Source organism: Lissotriton vulgaris, chromosome 9 (assembly GCF_964263255.1).
Source record: "Lissotriton vulgaris chromosome 9, aLisVul1.2, whole genome shotgun sequence".
Classification (NCBI taxonomy): domain Eukaryota; kingdom Metazoa; phylum Chordata; class Amphibia; order Caudata; family Salamandridae; genus Lissotriton; species Lissotriton vulgaris.
In genome coordinates this window covers 346,630,671-346,651,247 of record NC_141697.1, presented here as the reverse complement: position 1 = coordinate 346,651,247, position 20,577 = coordinate 346,630,671, and the positions used below count along the sequence as shown (strand labels likewise).

General features: G+C 43.2%; 1 protein-coding gene across 2 annotated transcripts in view; it reads left to right on the top strand.

Moving 5' to 3' along the window:
• Window positions 1-1,389: 1,389 nt before the first annotated feature.
• ITPK1 (inositol-tetrakisphosphate 1-kinase) overlaps window positions 1,390-20,577 on the top strand; it is a 514,297-nt gene continuing 495,109 nt past the window's right edge. Inside the window, exons 1-2 of one of the 2 annotated variants that reach the window (XM_086937700.1) lie at window positions 1,390-1,670; window positions 7,345-7,593. In XM_086937700.1, the coding sequence (XP_086793826.1) occupies window positions 7,499-7,593 (95 nt within the window). In that variant the 5' untranslated portion in view covers window positions 1,390-1,670; window positions 7,345-7,498. Of the gene's footprint in view, window positions 1,671-3,583; window positions 4,037-7,344; window positions 7,594-20,577 lie in introns of those variants that run through there. The other variant, XM_086937701.1, reaches the window with a different exon arrangement.

Sequence of the window (20,577 nt, the reverse complement as noted above, 5' to 3'; positions counted from 1 at the left end):
ATCGGCGTGCTTCCAGTTACGTGCCGAAAAGTTGGAGACTGGTGGGGGGCGGGTAGGAGCTAATAATTTTAGGGAGAAAGAAATGAAAAAATGATCGGACCAGGTGCAGGGATAGACCACAAGAGAGGAGATATCCAAATTGGTGGTCCATACCTGGTCCAAAGTGTGGCCCTTGTTGTGGGTAGCGACAGAGATATGTTGTAAAAAATTTAAACCAAGTAGCAGATCAGTGAATTCAAGAGAGACAGAGGATTCAAGGGGGTCTAGTGGCCAGTGTGTGGGAGAAGTGAATTTCAACGTAAGAATGTCGGAATTTAGTATGAGGGTAGTAGTTAAGGTAGTGAATTGTAGGTTCGAGCGGATGATGGCAGCAACTCCACCGCCAGGTCTACCGGATGTCCTATTGGAATGAAGAATATAGTAGCCCGAGGGTATGGCGGCCAAGATGTCAGGATAAGAGCCAGCATGGAGCCATGTTTCAGCAAGGAGCAAGATGTCAATATTGCCACAATCCAAGAGTTGGAATACATCCATGTGATGTTTCGGGAGGGAGCGGGTATTGAGGTAAAAAGTATATATATATACTTTTTTTTAAATCTCCCTCCTTCTGCTTTCCCAATGTTGGAATGTATGTTCTGTGTCTTGCTATTTTTGTACGTTCTATTTTGTAACATTTCTCTAATGTAACGTAACTGGTTCTATTGTACAGCGCTCTAACACCTTTGGGTAAAGTCTGCGCTTTATAAAAGAGCATAAATCAATCAATCAATCAGGCAGCTTAAAATTTACATGTTCAAATCTTGCGGCAAGCCAACTCAGAAGGTTGGTCTTCTAGGGTGAATAAAAACAACACTATCTTCGGCACAAATAATTAGTATGGGCACTGCTTCAAACCTGTGAAATTGCAAAAAATGCAAGATATAAAAATCCAAGTAAAAGCTTGCGCACGGTCCAGCCTTCCTAGTAAACTGAGGCGTCAGCACATGGCCATAGAAACAGGACATGCTTAAAGGGTGATCGTTGCCGAAATCGAAGAAGGACTTTCATCCTTCCTAGCAGCTCATAGAGGTAGAAAGAGGACACTTGGGCCTCTCTTCCTCGAGTCGACTGTGGAAACCGAAGGAGGGGGCAGGATTCACTCTCTCCTCGGATATTTATTTTCTCTAAAATGTTTTGCGCCTGCATGTGTGCGACTCTCTAGCGCCAGGTGTGTGCAAATAACCCATTTCGTTTTTAACGTGCTGCGTTATCACTTTAAAGTAAAACATACGGAAACGTTGTGTTAAACTGGGTAAGTGGTGCTCTGTATTTTTCTACATAAATTAATGAATCAGGTGCTAAGCACGAGGTCGAAGGTTCAAATGATATGTTCCGGGTTGCTAACAGATCAGCGCAGTTTCTAGATAGCCGGGCGCGGGAGGAGGGTGTGTCCTGTGAGCAGGGAGGTAGCGTGGCTCGGCCCCTCCCAGGACTTGTGAGAGGAGGGAGAGAACCGGAGAGTGGCACTGTCAACAGCAAAGCAGCAGGAAGGAGAGCAGCAGCAGCTCGCTGGCGAGAGGAGGGAGGAGGAGTGCATCCCTGAGAGCCGCTGCCGGTGCTGCTGGGTGCTGCCAGTAGCCGGGGCTGCTGCTGCTTTCACCGGGGTGCTGTGCTTACATACTCTGCCACAGGTGAGCAGGAAGTGGGCTTCAATAAACATTGGTGGGTTACAAGCATGGCAGCAACAGTGAGGAGTGGGTGGAGTGGACCATGTATGTCGCTTGGCAGAAGGTACTGAGGACTGCTGGCAGTCCCAGGCCAGTTACTAATATGTACAGATACCAGGGCTGCTGCACTTAGGACCAGGGTTCGGTCATTAAATACATGATGCTGTTTGCACCTGTGTCGTCTGTCAGTATCGGGGTAACTGCTCTGAGGGGCAGATTTCCTGCCACTTGCCGCAGTGTACCAGACCAGAGATGGTGTGCTTGGGAGGGTACCAGTGGGAAAGGACGATTTTCTGAAAAGTAAACGTTATTGAAGCCCGTCGAATGTATTCACGCTTTGAGGTCTCTGCTAGTTGTACTGCTCTTTGGAAACGGTGAATTGAAAGCTTGTCAGGGAAATATTGTCACCTACTGGCTGTGTATCCTCCGGTTCGAACGAGCTAACTTAAGGGAACACGTATCTGCTGCAGTAATTGTAACCTGCAGGTTATTGTCAATTAACTAAATTGGTGGATTAACACATCGGACGCGCATTTGTGTGGGTGTGTCTGTAACCGGATACATTTTGTATTTTATGTTGTAATATTTGGTATAGTATGAATCTAGCTCCAAAAGAGGAGTGAAGAGCTGCACAGGTGGATTTGTATGTCCGAAGAGTATCTCAAGCTGGTGAAGTTCATGGAAGAGAATTAAATGTGTGGTACCGGTTAAAACCATATTGCAAAAACAGACGAGGAGGTTTGATAGCCGCTGGTTATTGGGTCATTCTAACACAGCATGGTTACCTTTTCATTACAGCTTGAGGTACAGCGGCTCCTTAAAGCGGGGTTAAAACGCTGGTGATGGTGGGGGGATCTCCTAAAGGACCGTGGCCCAAATAGCTTAGAGAGCCTTTGCAAGAGGTTGAGTTTATGTAATAAAGGGATTGCCTTAAAACAGATAAACTAAAGTGTTGTGCTTCCCACTTCAGATGGGTGTCTCTGTGAGATTTTTGGTGGTTCATACAGACATATCACACAATAGCAGGCATATGCCTAAAACAAGCCCGCACTATTGGCTTTGTCAAGGCTTGTTAACCTATCAGATAAATAAGTTTCTTGTGAAAGAAAAGAAATAACAATGTTCAAAACCTAAGACCGTGAATTAATCATTACCGAGTAGTGGTCTTCGTTGTCGTAGCCATTCCTGGCCTTCTTTACACACCACTTTCCCACGCAGTTTCTCTGTTAGACGTGTGCTCCCTTTTTCTCTACACATCTTTCTGAAAGCCTCTATCTTTGCATCTCACACCTCATTGCTTTCACATACTCTTAACTTTATTCTCCATTTGTGTGTGTAACTACTTGCTTCTCCTTCACTTCACCACCTCCTCACAAACACAGCATACCTACTCACCTGTAAGGACTGCTTTTTCTTCTACTTTCCGACAGCTTTGTACTTCATTCACACACTTTCCCAAAGAATGGCAATAACATTTAGAACATGTGACTGCTGCTCTCTACATAGAAGCAAAATATTTGATGAATATTCTGAACAACTTTATGGCCTACTTACAGGAACTGTTAGAAACTCACACTGCTTTCAGCCTCCACTCCAAAACTCAATCATAGGCCATTTATAAAAAAAAAAAAAAAAACACCCACAACCTGAACAGCGTGAAGCGATTCTGTTTACAGTATGGCCATCAGAACTCGGATCCACCTCTACTCCAAAAGCCCATGCTCGCAGCATCATCCTGGACAGTGAACACTTCAGGAAATCCTAGGTCCATGTTGTCTCCTCAGTCTGCTTCCACACCCTCTGCATGCTCGGCAAAGTCTTCAAGTGGCTCCCCATCAACACCACGAAATCTGTGACGCAGGCACTCCTCACCAGCAGACTCAACTACGGCAATGCACTGTATGCAGACACCACCACTGAACTCATGAGACTCCATACAATCCAGAATGCAGCTGTCAGACTCGTCCTCAACCTGCCAAAGAGGACCCACACTATCCAGCACCTGAAAGACCTCCACTGGCTCCCCATACAGAAAAGATGTCAATTCATGCTCCTGACCCACGCCTATAAAGCCCTCCAACGCCAAGGGACCTGCCTACATAACCCACCTCCTGTATTTCCTCCTACCTCCGCTCCGCTCATCTTGCCCCCCAACAGATAACACACATGTGACGCACCGGAGGACGCTCCTTCTCCCATCTCGCCACAAAGTCCTGGAACGCCTTTCTCATTCACCTCCATACTTCACGCATGCTGACCCACTTCAGGAAGGGACTCACGACCTGGCTTTTCGACTGACACTGCTGCATTGCACCTGGATACCCTCTCGGGTGAGAAGCAGCGCTATATAAGTACCGTTTGATTGTTTATGCGCTATACAAGTCATATGTTGCAAGTAAAAAAAACTTCAGAAACCGAACATCCTGGGAAAAAGGAAATACTTTGATGGAATGCAGAATTAAGTAAAACATAAAAAATGTAAACAGGCTGTATAGATGAGATGGGTTATTTTAATGTTTTTCACAGTTATTATTGAGAAATCAATTGTAGTTTTTCTTATAATGTTAAGATGTTAATTTAGGGCACAATCGGGACCCGTTCATAGTCAGTTTTTATTAACTGCTGGGTCTGAGACCCACAGGGATCCACCACACTTAAAGCCCCGAGTTTACTCCTAAGACACATTTTTGGTTATGTGACTAAACCAGGTCTAGAATCCATATCCGTAGGTTCCAAGTTTAGGATGTGTGCATTTTTTATGCCAACAAAAATCTGTTTCTTTAGTTGGGAGATGGACATAGCAGCCTAGATTTTACTAGTTTACAAGGCAAGTACTTTTAACATGAGTTTTGCTAAATCTCAAGTGACACCCGACAGAAACATCTCCCCCCCCCCCCTCCCCCCCCCCCCCCCCATTTTAGGAGTTTAGTTCATATGGAGTTTGGGTGATTGCCCCAGAATACACACCTTTGGTTATTGTTGACACTAACATACCCTGCTGTTGCTGCCATGATCACTGGCTTCAGCTAATACCTGCCTGCTGCTGCCAGTGTTAGCAGAAGCTGCTTTGAGTCGCTTCTTTACCAGCAGAAACTCTGCTGTCAGCACTAGGGTCGGCTGGGACTTGCTCTGGTATCACTGCTGCCTCTGCTACACGCTGCTCTTGAAAGCGCCAGGGGCTGTTACTTGAAACAGCCAGGACCTGTAGCTTCTACAACCAGGCAGAGCTGCCAGTGACTGGCTCTTGCTTCTGCAAAGCGGCGTGCATAGAGCATGAGACCAGGTTTGAATGGGAATTTGAGTCAAGGGCGCTGGCCTGAGTGTAAGAAAACATCTACTAACCTGGAGATCACGGTCTGCAGTGAGGACCCAATTGAGTGGAATATCGCACTTTTCAAACCTCCTGCTGCTACTTGGCAGATTAATTGTTTGCTTCTGTAGCAAGAAAGGTTTCAGGTGACTGTAAAAGCGACAGGATCAGACAGGGATAGAAAACAGGGTCGCCCACCAAAATCACAGTGGCCCCCATTAGTGAGCCAGAGAGCTAAAATAAATGGCCTGTGTTTGCAAACTGGGCAGTTTTGAACTTATATACATTTTTGCGAAGTAGGGAGGACTGATCGTATTTGAGCTTGCTGCAGAGAATGTTTGTTTTAATGCCCGGGAAATTAAAAATAAAAACCAGCCCAGCAGATCACAAAAGAAGCCCGTAAACAGACAATAACCGGCCCACACACTGACTTGTCAGGCCAGCCCGCCGGACACTGCTTGATTAGTGCCCCATAGGCCAGTCGGACTTTAAACTTCTGAGAAGGCATCGGAGTCTGATTTTTAAGAGACAAAACTCAGTAAAGTTGCTTCATACCTGACCGTAAGGGAAACTCCATGCCCTGACGGAAAACGTCCACAGACAAGTCAAACTAAACAAGCGCATGCACAGACTCGCTGTCTCGTCCGGGATAAGAGACTGTTCAAAACGGGGAGGGGAGAGAGAGTTTGATCTCTGAGAGCAGTTGCCGGCTCTAGAAGCTGCAGCGTTACTTGCCGAAAGCCTGGAACCCAGGAGAGGAGCGTTGGGGGGCATTAGTGAGGGCGTGCGCTGCCGGACCAGAGTTTATTCTATTCTTGAGAGCAGGTACTTCTTTTGAGTTGTTTACAGGCTGTGGGAGACAGTGGCCTTGGACAAAACATTTCAGGTAATTCAGGTCGTCAGAAGTAGATTGTATCCGATATAACACGAAATGGGATTGTGACGTTTCTGTGGCTTCAGAACATAATTTCCCAGTCATTTTGATAAGCCAGTGGTTTAGTGGGGTGCGTGTCCGTATGTATCAATCACACGAATTAGGCAGCACACAGGATATCGGAGACCTGTATTAGAAAAGTCCTGCAAACGACACGTGTTCCGATGACACGAAGCGAAGTAGCAACGTGAGAATAAACTGAGCTCCATGGTGCAGTAGAGTGCTTCATAGAGAAAAGGTTTAGTGCAGGAAAGTTTGTCAAAAGGCCCCAGTAATATTAAATGTACCGTGTGTAGGGTCAGATTAAGGCCATGTTACAGAAAACAAGATATAATGGTATGTTATACTGACCGCGGTGCCCGAGCAACATGGCCGATGCCAGGTGGAGCTGTTTTATGCAGCTATGGAGGAGATTGACTTTGGTTTCACCCCCTTAGCCGTCACCTACTGAGCCGGACATTGGACATTGTTTTTGCTGGTCTCTCCGCTGTTTCCTTTCCCTCCCCCGCCTCCTCCCTCCTGATCCTGTGGCTGACTCCCCTTTCCAACCCTACCTGAACTTGTTTGTCTTTTCCTACACCCCTGTCTCGAACCCTCTCCCCCCAACCTCCCTCATGCTTCAGGTAACTTGTATGTTTTTTTTATTTTATGCTATGGTAACTGATGTAACAGTGTGCAACTTGTTCTAATGTAAAGCGCTCTCATACCTCCGGGTCCAGCCAGCGCTATATAAAACTCTTCAAACAAACATGTCATTGGGACTGCCCTGGACAGGAGGTTGCAAAAAATGTTACATGTTTACAATTTCATAAGGAGGGATGTCAAGTGATTTGACCAAAGATGGATGAATTTTTGGTTGGGTTCCTAAACTCAGATTAAACCTGTTCTCTGAGGGGGCTCCAGTCATCAGTTTAGCCATTTCATAGCTACATGCTTAGGAGTTCTCCCCTTCCGCATCTGGAGGAGACTGGACAGTAGAGATTTCTTGACCACACTGTCCAGTGCAAAGGTACGGAGCACAACAGGCTGGCGAGAGATCTCGACTGGTCCTGATACTACCGCAGAGGGTCTCTGTGTTTCTTGTTTGCAACAGAAGCAACATATATTATTAGCTGACTAAACAAAATAGGTTATCCCTGAACCTGGCACCTCCCTTTGTGAATCCATGTGTTTTCTCTGCACATGCCAGACCCTCTCAGCCCAGCGCAAACAGGTTTTCTGGGCTTTTTAACGCCCAGCTCCATTGTATGATTGTGTGTGTGTGTGGTTTTTTTTGGTGGTAATATTCCAGTCTTGCATGACCTTTGTTCCATTTCGTTGATTGGATTTACCCATTTCTAGGAAATGGGCTTTCACTGTTCTGATATCTCTTTTCTCTTGTTCTTTCTCTTTAGGAAATCTTCTTATCACATGCTAAAGGCGGATTTTGCATTTTACTGGGAGCTTGGAGGCCACAGCGGTGCTCCAAGCCGGAGCGTTCATAAGTATTAGTTTTTATTTTTGTTCCCCCGACGTCCATATTTTTGTAAATCCTGTAAGTGAACGAAAATGCAGACCTTTCTAAAAGGAAAACGGGTTGGCTACTGGATGAGCGAGAAAAAGATCAAAAAGCTGAATTTCCAGGCGTTTGCAGACATGTGCAGGTAAAGAAATAACTTTCTTATGCTACCAAGTCTTGTTTCTCTATGACATTGTTTGATTGCACTACTTAGGCTTCTGTTACCAATTTAAGTCTGACTGGTCTGACACGTTATTTGTTTACAGGTCTGCCGACGTACAGTTTGCCCCTGGTGTACATTACCTCCAGTCCCTTGCACTGATATTTACTCTCCTAATTCTTACCTTGCTTATCCTTCACAATATTCAACTTGCTAGTCTTTCACTCAGTATTGCTTGTCCAGTGTCTGGACTCCATTTACTATTTTCTTCATAGTTGCTTGTGATGAGACTTTGTTGCTTTTATCACTTTTCCTAAAAGGTTATTTTCTGATATTGCCCCAGAGCCTCGCTTTTGCTCCTTCAGCTTCTCGCCCATGACCAGCTCTGTAAGAGTTATCTTTCTTTAAGAATGCACCCATTTTGTCTTGTATTTGCTATCTTGGTAATTTAAATGTCCTTGAGATGATCCCAAACTAGATCTTCACCATTATGAGTTGTTAAAACCCATACCAGTTTGAGAGCCGAGGAGAAGCGCATAACTGCAAAACACAATGCCCAATCCTGTTTTGCTGTCGCCCGCAATTTTTCTTTCCTGAACACATGACTTTGCTGCAGAGATCCTTTCTCCTTTTCATGTGACCGCTCTTCAGCTTTTTAAAATGTGGATATCTTTTTACCTAGTGTATCTGAAGTAAACTAACCCTCCTTTATACAATTCCGTAAAAAAATGTACAGTGGTATGTTTAGTATTTGAAGAAGGAGTACATATCCAGTTTATGCGACCATGGCACCTTCTTTGCGGGCAAACCTATCTGTGATATGTTTTGGATGTCATTTCTAAACAATAACAGAAGTATGCATTTGTACTAGAGTTTGACTGCAGCTTTCCCATCATGCTGCCTGACTCCTGTGTTAATCTCACTCGATATTTATTTACTGTTCTCGACATGCTGTACTTGTTCCCAGCTCGACAACCCTTCATACCATAGACAGCCTCCTTGCTATTTTTAAAGATCACATTTGACACTATTAAAGGGGAAAGATTGAACATTAGGACAGGGTGACCCTAACACAATGAAAGGATGAGTGACGTGATGTCACTGGCAACATTACCAAAGTGAAACAAAACTACTAAAAAATACTGCAGCGTGCCGAGATGACTCTAAATTAGAATGCAGCTGTAAAAGACAGACGAAACACTGAGCCCTAGTGGCCTGGTCTTGCATAAGAAAAAAGTGTTAAATGCTGCTTTGAGAATGTGAAGCTACAAATCGCAAAAGTGCACTTCAACAAAGAGTTTTCGGTTTGCTTGACACCGTGGGGATAGCAAACCCTATAATTTGGGCTTCAGTGTAATTTGTCGGTTTACCACATGGAAGTGCAGTTGTTAGACGAGATTAGCCAGGCTGTGATATAACTTCTCAGGCTTGCTTCTGAATTATTTAGGATTCTGAAAGCTTCGGGTGCCTCTAGGTTGGGAGGAACGTTTAACTGAAAGGAAAGCGTTGTGCCTGCACCCCTAGGGCACCTCGTCAAACTGCGCGCCTGTTTGATATGTTGTAAAGCTTGCTGGAGCTGCACCTCAGTGGAATGATGCACCTTCTTCATGAACCTGCGTAGCATTACATTCCACAAGTTTGCTTTGCGATAGGGCATTTTCTTAACAAGCTTTGGCAAACACAATAGGTCTCGCCTATGAGAGTGGTTGACTTTCGCAATGTTTTGTAGCCATGTTGTACAGCAGCACATCTAAAATGAAAAGGAGAGCATGAGGGCAAGAAGACTGACAACGGAGGGTTGGCTGGGTAGCCTGGGCAACATGGACAACGGACAGAGGGTGGGGGGAGAAGTACACAAGGGAGAAAGCTGAAAAGTAAACACACTCTTGTTGAATGCTTAAGCAAAAGAAGCAAAGTAGCACATGCAAAATGAGAAGTGGAAGAACACAAGTACTCCACCTATGCTGTGGTGGGGGTCAAACACACAAAGTGGAAGAAAGTCCACAGGAGTTGACGAATAAGAAGCAAATGAGTGATCATGAAGCCAGCGAATAGTAAGCAATGGGCGGCCTCCAAGCGTCCTGTGAGGTAGCAAAAGGTCTCGCAAGAGACAAAGCCTATGCAGTGTTAGGTGAGATCTAAGGATAAGTGAATACATTAGATTAGGTGGTGGAAGGGTCTGCGCTTTACTGTAATTCTGTGAGTGTGCATTTTTTCTAGGAAACTGTATAGTGGTAACTGGATATAGTGGAAATGGAAGCAGTTCACTAAGAGTTCTGCCAGGGTTCTACATAAATGAAGAATTGGGGACAAGCCCAGATCAAGTCCTTTTTTCCCTTTTCAAACTAGTGCTTTTATGAAAGAAAGTAATTGTTAATGTATTAACGTGACGACGCTGCACAACAGAGAGGACTGTTAGCACACCTCTGACTGCAGCTTGGATCCTACCTTGGCCACAGCTACTGAAGTGCCTAAGCTGAAACAAGGGATTGGACTTGGTGGCTCCCGATCAAAGTCCTCTCTTCTGACTGAACAGTGAGCTAATGTTTGCCAGGATACAGCTCCATTATCTTTCACGGACTGCCCCGCCCGAGCACCTTTGTTCCTCCGTTGGTGATATAGATCAGTGGGTTATTGCACCTGCTTGCAGAGACTTGTGTGTAGCCCTAGAGGTGTAGGTCTGGAATCGATTTCATGAGTACCGAGCCTGTCGTTCTTTTCTTGTGCTGTATGTCAGTGCAGTTTCTTTTGTTTTACTTCAAAAAGTGTTTGTAACAAAACTTCAATGTGTTTATACCCACTGAAATTATCTTGGAGACTCCATTAAAGTGTAAGTTTAAAAAAATAATTATTATTCGCTTTTTTCGTACAAAAATTAGTGTTTTTCACAGTCTCTTTTTTGGTAAAAACACAATCCAGCGCGTCTACAGATGGGGCTTCCATAGCTTTGACTTGATCCCAAACCACTATTTACCAGTCTCCTCTCAAAGAAAGTACATGTGACCGATTGAGGACCTACTACTGATATCAGAGGAGGATGTGAAATCAAGAGCATTCAAATGTGTTGGCTATTACGGATCATTCCTGACGAAAGTCCCCCACTTGGTTATAGACTGCACCACAAATTGCTCAAGGTACTTGCAAGATCCTTTCAGCCATCATTGCAATAGTGGTCATGCGTGGATTGAAAAAAGTACTTTTAAATAGCTCATTTATTTGGAAGCTAAACGTTTTATTGATATGCTTAGGCCACCTACTGTCTTTTTTTGTAGGGACATAGTATCATTTTAGAGTACATTGTAGGGTATTCCAAGTTACTGAAGATTAGAACACCCAGCTGGAGGGAAGAGTCAGCTCTCGAGTCTGGCGCCTTAGACCGCTCGGCCATCCTGACAGCTGCTACTGAAGATTAAGGTGTCCAAAGAAGGTATCACATGATTGGTTGTGTTGTAAGGTTGCTGGCCCCTTTGCTCTTTCCCTTAATCAAAGTAACTGCACTACAAATCAACTGGGTATAGCTATTAATTATTTTTTTTATCTGCCAATGCGTTTGAAATGTCAAAGAGACTGTTTGCATGTAAAGAATTTGAAGGGAAAGAGCCCCCTTTTAATAAATGCCCACCAGGGGTGGATGGAACATTATACACCAAAAGCATTTGGGTCAAAACAATGGCAACCAGTAAATAATTTGCTGGTTGGCATTTTAGCCAATCCTTATTTGCAGAAAATTCGAACCCAGTGCTATTACTAGATTCGGGCAAGCCAGCAAATGAACAAGGAGAGCCGAGCCAGAGCATTGCCAGGGGTCGGTCTGGGTTTTGTGAGCCAAAGCACGAGCTGAGCCAGCAAAATATTTGGCAAGTAACTAGTGCAACAACTACACAACCCATTTTTTTTTTTCACATTTCAAAAATGCTTTCCCTCTAATCTGTTTAAATAGCCGAATTTAAAGTCATTTGCTAGAAGTGATAATTTCCTACGATTAACTTGGACCCGCCCTAACAACGTTGGCAGCAGTGAACCAAGTTGCAAGGTGCCTTCTGCCTCCTATATGTAGCTCGCATACTAAAGAGTATTTTCTAGAGGGCATATTCTGGACTAATGTAGTTCAAGGTGTTGTCAAATGCGCAGATAAAGGAATACAAAATAATTGCCTAGGATCACATCGTTGAAATGACGTGAGGAAGCTAGGATTGAGCACATTTCCTGCATTCACACTAGCCAATTCAGCCATTAGTTTTATTACAGTGTGAAACCTTTCTGCATTGTAAATTACCTCCTCGGGCTTGGGCGGAGGAAGACCCTATGCAGCACGACTGCAGGGGAAGGGTTTGGGAAGGCAGGTTTGAACAGTGACGTAAGAGCGTGGGCGGCAGGGTAAGCAGAATTCATTTTAAGGCTGTTATCGTTTTAAGCCAGAGGTTCTAAAAGCACCTCAAGCTTGAGCCTGGCATTGGCGTGAGCCTTCAGTGGCTTGCTTCTCTAGCTCTTACCAAAGCACTTTAGATTCGAGGATGCGCACAAAACAGCTATAGGATACCTCAACTGTGCTGTGTGTACTTTGGCAGTGAGACTAGGCCTACATGGGGAAGTTCCAGTGGCGGCATAATTTCACTTCATTTGGCTATTGGACAGAGCGGAATGAAGCTGTCCCACCCCTCGAATGTATTTGTTCTTGCTAGTTACCTAGATAAATAATAAACTTTACAATTTCATATGCATTATACACCTGATTTTATTTTTATGCATGATGTTCACGAATGAGGTATAGTTTTGGAACCGCCGGTTGCTTGAGAGTGGGGGTGTAGCTCAGAGTTGTAGTTCAGGATTCACGTTCTCAGGAAACAGCGTCTGGTTGGTAATGCGGGCACTTGGGCAATGCCTGAGGGGGTGGAGCCGAGTTGCAACTGTGGGCTGCTTTTTGGAGCAGTCTAGGGGGCAGATTTGGGCGGTGTCACCGTTGGTTGTTCGGATACAGCCAGCTGCCCAGTGGGTGTCTGAGTGGCCTTTCTGGAGGCAGATGGGCGCTCATTACCTAACGTTTAGCAGCAGACAGAGGTGCCCTTTTCTTTCTCTCGCAGGGCCAGCCCATTATTGTATGCATACCTAGCGGGGCAGGGGGCTGAGCAGAAGTGGCCTCACTTGTTTACAGTCACCAGTGGAAACGAATCAGTGCAATTTTTTTGTCTCCCACTCTTTTTTTTTTTTTTTTTTTTTTTTTTTTTTAGATAAAATTTCGCCACAGCAGTGTTTTGAGGAAAGGCAATATGCAAATGTGGTCAACTTTTTTTTTTTTTTTACGTTCCAGAGCCGATTTTGAATCCCAATCCAACCCTGTCAGGGCAATAATATACATCTTACGCTAAAGGCACTTTTCACATCTATTGTTTACGCCAATGAAAGCGGCTGCAGATACATTTATAAATTGTACGTTGTTAACCTTGGAGAGTCGACTTGGCATTTTGCAAGGGCATGCTATGGCCTGTTATAAAGGTATTAGTAACATACTGCAAACCACAGTTAAGTAAGAAGTGTGAATAAACGCAGTTATGGTCATTTTATTCAGTTTTAATTGTGTTTGAGAATCGGTATCTACAGTCATTGGTGTTCGGAATATTTCCCTGGAGTTGTTTTTTTGCTTTTGATTGCCTTAAAACACTTCACATAGGTTTTGCTGTGTAGTTGAATTGCAATTATTCGTGTTTTTGTTTCATGTTTTTTTGCTATCATCCCAGCTTTAATTACTATTGCTTTGATTTGTAATGGTCTTAATTGGAGGACTCTGATGAATTCCCAACTCTGACTTGACTAGCTTTATGCATTGCGGAAGACTGCACTCGTGTCATTTTTTGGAAAGAGGATATTTCATAGGTTCTTGTGTCATTCAGGATTCATTTTTAAGTATCATTCCTTCAGACAGTGTGAAAAACCTCGCATTGCGACACTGTCAATGTGTTAACTATAAAACTGCTGCTCGCATTGCATTGCGACATAGTTAATGTGTTATTAAATTATGCTACTCCTACTTGTTTTAACCACTTATCTAATCTTCTGCCCGGATGACGCAGCTAACCTGTTTCTGTGTTTTTGTAATCTGCGGCTGTAACTATAGCGTTCGCTTCAAGGTCCCACCTAAGATTATAATTTTTTAAATCAAAAATGTATCCAACTAACATTATTCCCATTGTACGTTAATTGCCTGTATCCTCTGTTAGTTGCAATCACACCAGATATGCTGCTAATAAATAAACCAATATTACAAACACATGTAAAGGATTCAAAAATACCGAAGGCTTGTGATGCAACAAGGGGAAATAAAATGAAACCTGGTGTGTCGAGTCAGAGTTCTGCCGACTGTTGCGTGGCTTCTGCTTTGGGTACAAGAACGGTGTCTGGCTGTATGTAAGCAGCTCCCGAGTCCCTCCTTACGTACGTTGTGTGGTCAGTGAATTTGGAAATGTAATGATGTATTGGCTTCTGTTTTGGACATGAGGGAATTCTTAGGCTTGCTTAAGGTCCTGCTATTGGGCATCACCTGTACATCTTCCAGAGATTGGGTCGCAGCATCTCCTGGTACCCCTGACATTTGATCATTAATGCCAGGCTATATCAAGAACTCTTCTGTAAGCAGAAGACGGTATTTAATATTATGAACTTCTTCAACAATTGTGAGGTGTGCCCATTATTATAAGCCCTGTAAGAGATGTGTCGCTCTGCTTTCCTGGTGCTGTTGCTGTGCCGGCCACCGAGGAGTAGGCGTGTGTTGCGTACTGCCTTGCCTGTGACCGCCTGATTGTTGGAGCTGCAATGTACCCGAGTGTTTGAGTAAAGGCGTGAAGGAGCTCCGTCGAATTGAGAAACCCTTGAACCCATGTAGCCGCGCTCCCCGTGTCGTGAGCAGAGCCCAACTAGAAATGTAGCCTTGATGTGATGTGCCATGAGCTCCAAACTTTCTTTTTGAAGCAGAACATTGTAATAATAAAAAGCGAGCAGCAGGCCTGAGCGGGTAACTGTGCCCTGCCACTCGTGGGGAGCGTGGCGCGTGGCAGGACGTGTTCTGAGCTGTGAGTCTGTTGTCAATGAGCCATAATCGCGCCAGAAACAATGTTTAACTTCCTGGAGAAAATAGCCAGGTGTCCATTTTCTTCTATCAGCAGTTTAAGGACTGTATAAAGCAATACGCATAATAAGAATAACTGCTGGGAAGAAGGTGGAGGCACAACATCCGACTACAGCAGGAAAGTAGAATTAAGTGTTTGAGGGCGTTTGATGGCTGGTGAAAAGGAAAAAGTATTTTTTACCCGTATTTAAAATGAGCAGAGCTGAGCGTCCCCGGGAGGGCCTTGACTTTAAGCTGTAAATCCCTGAATATAAAGCAAGAAGGAACAATTCAGGGGTCCCTATTAAGAATATTTACCTATATTAAAACTTGGCACCAGTGAAAGGCAAACCATTGAAACGTCAGAAGAGCTGTTTAAAGATGGATCATAGTAATATAAGACAGGAACCCGGAGAAGAATGAAGGAAATACCAGAGAAGAAGCCATAATGATAAGACATGGAGACCCAAAGAAGCAACCCCTTAATAAAAGCTCCCTGCAAAGTTGAGACTGGGGGCCATTAGGGGGAGCATCAGTCGCAAAATCAATTAAGGACTTTGTGGGTAAACACTTCAAAAGGAAATGACTCCTGTCCGAATCCCAGTCGTGCCGAGAAAGGCAACTAAAACACCGTGAGAATGTCAGCCACTTCTCGCTGGACATAGGTTTACCTCATTTAAGTCACCAAGATACATGAAACCAGAATAAATCATTTCCGAAACAAAGATGATCTTCATCAATTCCCCTGGCTCATCTCCCCCGTTAAGGTTAGAGGTCCTCTAACCGAGCGGGAGAAGGCAGGGATAGAGTGACCATTGCAGCCTGGGGTCCAGTAATCTTGTTGGCGATCAAGAGGAGCAGTCGAAAAGAATGAAACAGTCCTCAGTCCTAGCAAATGAAGCATTTGAAGGATCAATGTAAAATTTCATATCCGATCTCGAGATCTCAGCAAAGCCAGCATCCTCTATGTTGGACGTAATGCTGATATTACAAAAATCATTGCAAGGCCTGCTGAAGTAATCGGTGATGAACAATGACATTTTAAAAGCTCAAAAAGACCAGCTACAAATGATTGTGGGCAAACTAAAACAAATTAGGGACCATATGCCTTCTGTAATGAGGCCTGTTGATGGAGATAAACAAATAACGGAAGTCCAGCCCATCACGATGCAGAAAGAGCCCCCCGGTCGACCGGAATGCAAAGTGTATATGTATCTAGATACCCAATGCTTATTAAAAAAACATGGAGAATCTACCACTTATAGGCAACATATAACCTGGATGAGAAGAATGAGAAAAGGTTCTGGGAAGGGGATAAACTTAAAACAGCATAAGATGGAGGTTATAGTCACAGATGGAGGGTAAAAGATTTAAAGATAATAAAAAAGAACCCCCAGCACCTGTAATTGCCCCAAGGAATTCTAAGTAAATGAGGAATCGGGATGGAGAGTGAATGGGATCCCAAGGCAGAACTAGGAAAAGTAGTACACAACCCATAAGTAAGAGAGTGTGGTAATGGTAATCAGGTGGTCAGGCAAAGAGAAAAGGGAGACCCCAAGGATTGAATGGGGAGAGGGAGGGAAATAGAACTGGTGGGTAATAGAAATCGGGGTGAGCGTTGAGTGAGATCACAAGAAATAGAAAGTAGAGATGGACATAATCTGTGGATATATCTTGAACCGTCTCATTATGGAAAAAGTGGGAAGAAAGTAAGAAAGCTACAACCATTAAACCTGTCCCAGTTACTTTTCTGTGTCTTTAAATGTGCTAGTTTAAGAGATATAGGGACAAAAGTTCTCAGACAAGTGGGTTTTATGAAAAATAGTGAAGGGGACAAAGTTACGAAAGTCCTGCTATACTTTGGCTTGGTTACGTCTGCACTTGTAAAAACAGAGCATGAGGTACCTTAAAGAAGGAATCGGGTTATTCCTGGTGTCAGAATTGTCAGAATGGAGCAATCACGATAAACTATTTTTAAGACCCCACTCTGGGTTGGGACCAAGGCAGGTCAGGCTGATTGACCAGGGGTTTAAGGATAAGGAAGATCTAGAAATCAATATAAAATACTCTAAAATAGCCAGACACAGGGGAGGGCTGATCCTAGAAAATAGATATATAAGGCCCTTTCATCACCAGCAGATGGGGGAAACTGGTGGCGAAGTATAATTGATTAGTATGCGTGGTCGTCGTACAGCCCAGGGTTATTAACATGGAACATAAATGGCTATAGGAGAATGTCAGAATTAGAAAGCTTTAAAAGGTTAGTAGACCTTGATGAGATTGTGTGTTTACGAGAAACATGGCTGTGCGACGAAACCCTTATGATTGATGGGTTTGTTCAGCTAAATAGTTCTGCTAAGAGGAGCCAACGGGGATGGCCGCGTGAGGACAAATAATCCTTATATCTATCAAAATAGCTAAAAAGGTGAATCCTTTGGAAGTCAAATGTAAATGGCAGGTGGCCTGCAGAGTGTACATTCTGGACCCCGACCCAAGGCATGAGGGTATGGTTATAGTGAAAGCGTATTCGCAGGGGTGTGGGTGAGGAGTATAGGTCAGAACCTGGACATTTTAAGGAAGATATAGAGGCCTTGAGTGAATTGTATTTACGGCTCCCTGTTTTCCGTTTTTACAGATTTTTACAGATAAATACAGACCTAAAACAATGTGCTTTCTGCCTGCACTTATTTTTTTAAAAATGGATAAATACAGAATGTGCTTCTTTTAAGTGACTCTTCGTGCTGTCTTTCATGAATTATAGCCCAACAGCTGAGCAGATGGACAGCATGGTAAATTAAAAAACAGAATGCAATTTCTTTAAATAACTGCACTTGTCAACTTACATTTGTGGTATAATGCTAATATTTGCCAGTGGATGTACTGTTATTTAAAATTTGGCAGCTTAAATAGTTAAAACACGACAGACATCAAAGTATGAGTGCGCGTCTATCATTTAAATATAGAAATGTACAGTTTTACAACTACATTTGTACGCAAAACTCGAAATAAATATGGATAAATACAAATAAAATGGCCCAAAAATAAATATGGATAAATACAGACGGAAATGGGAAAAATTTAAATACCATAAAACCGGGAGCCCTAATTGTAGTACAGAGATTTGCTCATTCTGCTGGGAGATTTCAACCCCAAATTAGACACCGATGGGTTGATTCATGGTGCAAAGAGCTATTGACCTAGTGCAAGATAAGTTACCAGCTTCCGTTGGTCTGGGAGCATGAGATATGACTCTAGGAAAATACTTGGGGTCCAAAGAATTAGTCTGCTTCAATGGAAGGACAAATGCGGACCATCAAGCTAAATCAAACATTTAAGATGGGTCTGCAACCCTGCCCTATAGAATATATTTTCATGAACGCATGGAACTTGGATTTAGTTAGGAGGTTTGAGATGGTGCAAGCAGACAGAAGTTATCATTATCCTTTAAAACGTGAATTAGAGACAGTAATCCCTGTATACATTTTTATCCCAGGCGTATCACTACTATATTGACTGAGGAGTGTATGGAAGAATTGTCCATATTTTAGCAGAACCAAACATTAAGCAGTACCCCTAATAATAATAATATAGGAAAGTTTGGAAATACAATCAGCCAAGGGGTGAAATATATGGAAATAATAGTGGCGAAATTAGGAACCAGAGAAACCTGACTAAAGGAAATGACAGGTTTAATGAGGAATGCTGAAAATTAAAGGCATGTATAAGAAAAGGGAAAAGAGGCCTTGCATTAAGATATGATTCTGAGATTTAGAATAGCCTTCAGAAGACAAAGGAACTATATAAAATGCTTATTAGGCAATAAATACAAACCTATAAAGAGAAATGCTGAGTAAATCTACTGGCATCGATGGAAACAAAAAATATAAAACAAAATTGGGAAGTTAGTTTAGGAAGCCTCTGGTAAGGTACAGGGGACCATGAATTGAATGGGGGCAGAAGTTGCCTGGGAGGAGAACTTGGGAGAAATATACGTTAGAAAGGTAGAACCGGTAACGAAGAGAGAGCATCCTTTGTCAGGCATCGATGAGGACAACGGGTCCCATTTTACAGCAAATAAAGTCCGTCGTATTATAGCAAATGTAACCCTGACTAGATTCTGCGGGACCCGATAATCTCCCAGAAGTCATTCTAAAGACCCAGCCTGATTGGTGGACAGAATTTTTCTCCCAAATGTTAGGTGACATACTTGACTTAGGCCAGATCCCAGAAAACTGAAGATGGGCGATTTATTAGACCCATCCATAAACGGAGAGATCTAAAAACCCCGAAAGAACTATAGACTGATTAACCTTTTGGATGTGGGGGAAAGTCTTTTGCAAAAATAATTCTGGGATGACTCCAGGAATGGGCGGAAGTGAACCACATTGTGTCCCTTGAAGAGGGGGTTCAAGGAAGGTCACTCAACTATTGGTCATTGTTTCTCACTGTGGTCCTACTAAGCTGGAAACAGTTAAAGAATACAAGTACTTGGGGGTCTGGTTTGAGAAATCCCTGAAATAGAATGTCCTACTGGATTCACTGAGAGTAAGGGTCCTTGCCTCAGTAAGTGGGCTAAAAAAATTCAATAAGAACAATGGAGAAATGTCAGGCCTTTTTAAAGTCTATGCAGCCTTGATGCCCCCCCCCCCATTCCAATAAGGAGCAGAACTGTTATATAAAAGTGGTCAAAGTGAGTGGGATGCTGAAGAGGGAGGGGAAATGTTTAAAAAAACAGTGTCCCTACCCAGGTCTTCTATAATCCATGCCGCAAGAATGGAGACTGATATGGTATCATGGAACATAATGGCCTGTATGGCGTTAATAAGATTCTGGCAGCTTCTGAGTACTAGGGAGGAGCATATGGTATCGCAATGATATAACAAGCATTTACAATGCAACGGTTTCGCCTTTGACAAAGTTAGAGCTATGCAAGCTGGGTATGATAGTGAGAAAAAATCATGAACATATATGCTTTAAAATACACACGTTTCCTCTGGTGAATTAAAAGGCACCAGCGCACATCAGTTTTGTTTTTATTTGCTAGAGGGTGTGCCCTCAAGCCTCAATGTAATTCTTCAGCTCGCTTACAGTATTTAACATTTTATGGAATAAAGGTGAACATATAGGTTGGTCATTTTAGGGGACCCGAGTGAACTTCATATACACAGTATTAAGAAGTTTGAAGACCAATGTTCAAGCGAATTTATAAGGGTCTACTTTGGAACTCCCTTTATAAATGTCACCACATAAATATATAGACACATTCATTCCCTAGGAAAAGATATACATAGTTGTAGACATTTAACGGCCATGTCGTGCATGGAAAATAAGAACTACCTGAATAGAAAGGAAGTGGCAAAACTGCCTCTTCCTTGAGTAAATACCAGAAACAACTGAAAGACCAAAAAACACAATGTTCCACCTTTCAATAAAATGCACTAAGGACCTAGAAAACACACAATATCATAACCAACAGACTGTAAAGACAGTGTACAAAAACTGTTGATAGTACAACATGTTTGTACCCAGCTTTGGAGTCTATAATTCTTACACTGGTCAGGTATGAAATATATTGTAACAACGTGTGTGCGAGCAAGAAATATACTAAACGCGTTCACTGAGCACTGCATGAGCTGAAAAAGTCAACCCCCTGCAGTCAAAGGAGGTGACGGGGATAGCTATTTTCTAGCCTTCCTACAAATCGGACGGGTCAGTCACAATACGTAGAAAAAGCCTCCGTACACAACTGCGACAGGACACTATATATGCAAGGTAAGATCCGTCCTTTTAATTCGTGTGGCACAGCAAAATCTGTGTCTGTGAACAACACCCCGGTTCACCCAGAACACATGACGCATGTGGACAAAATA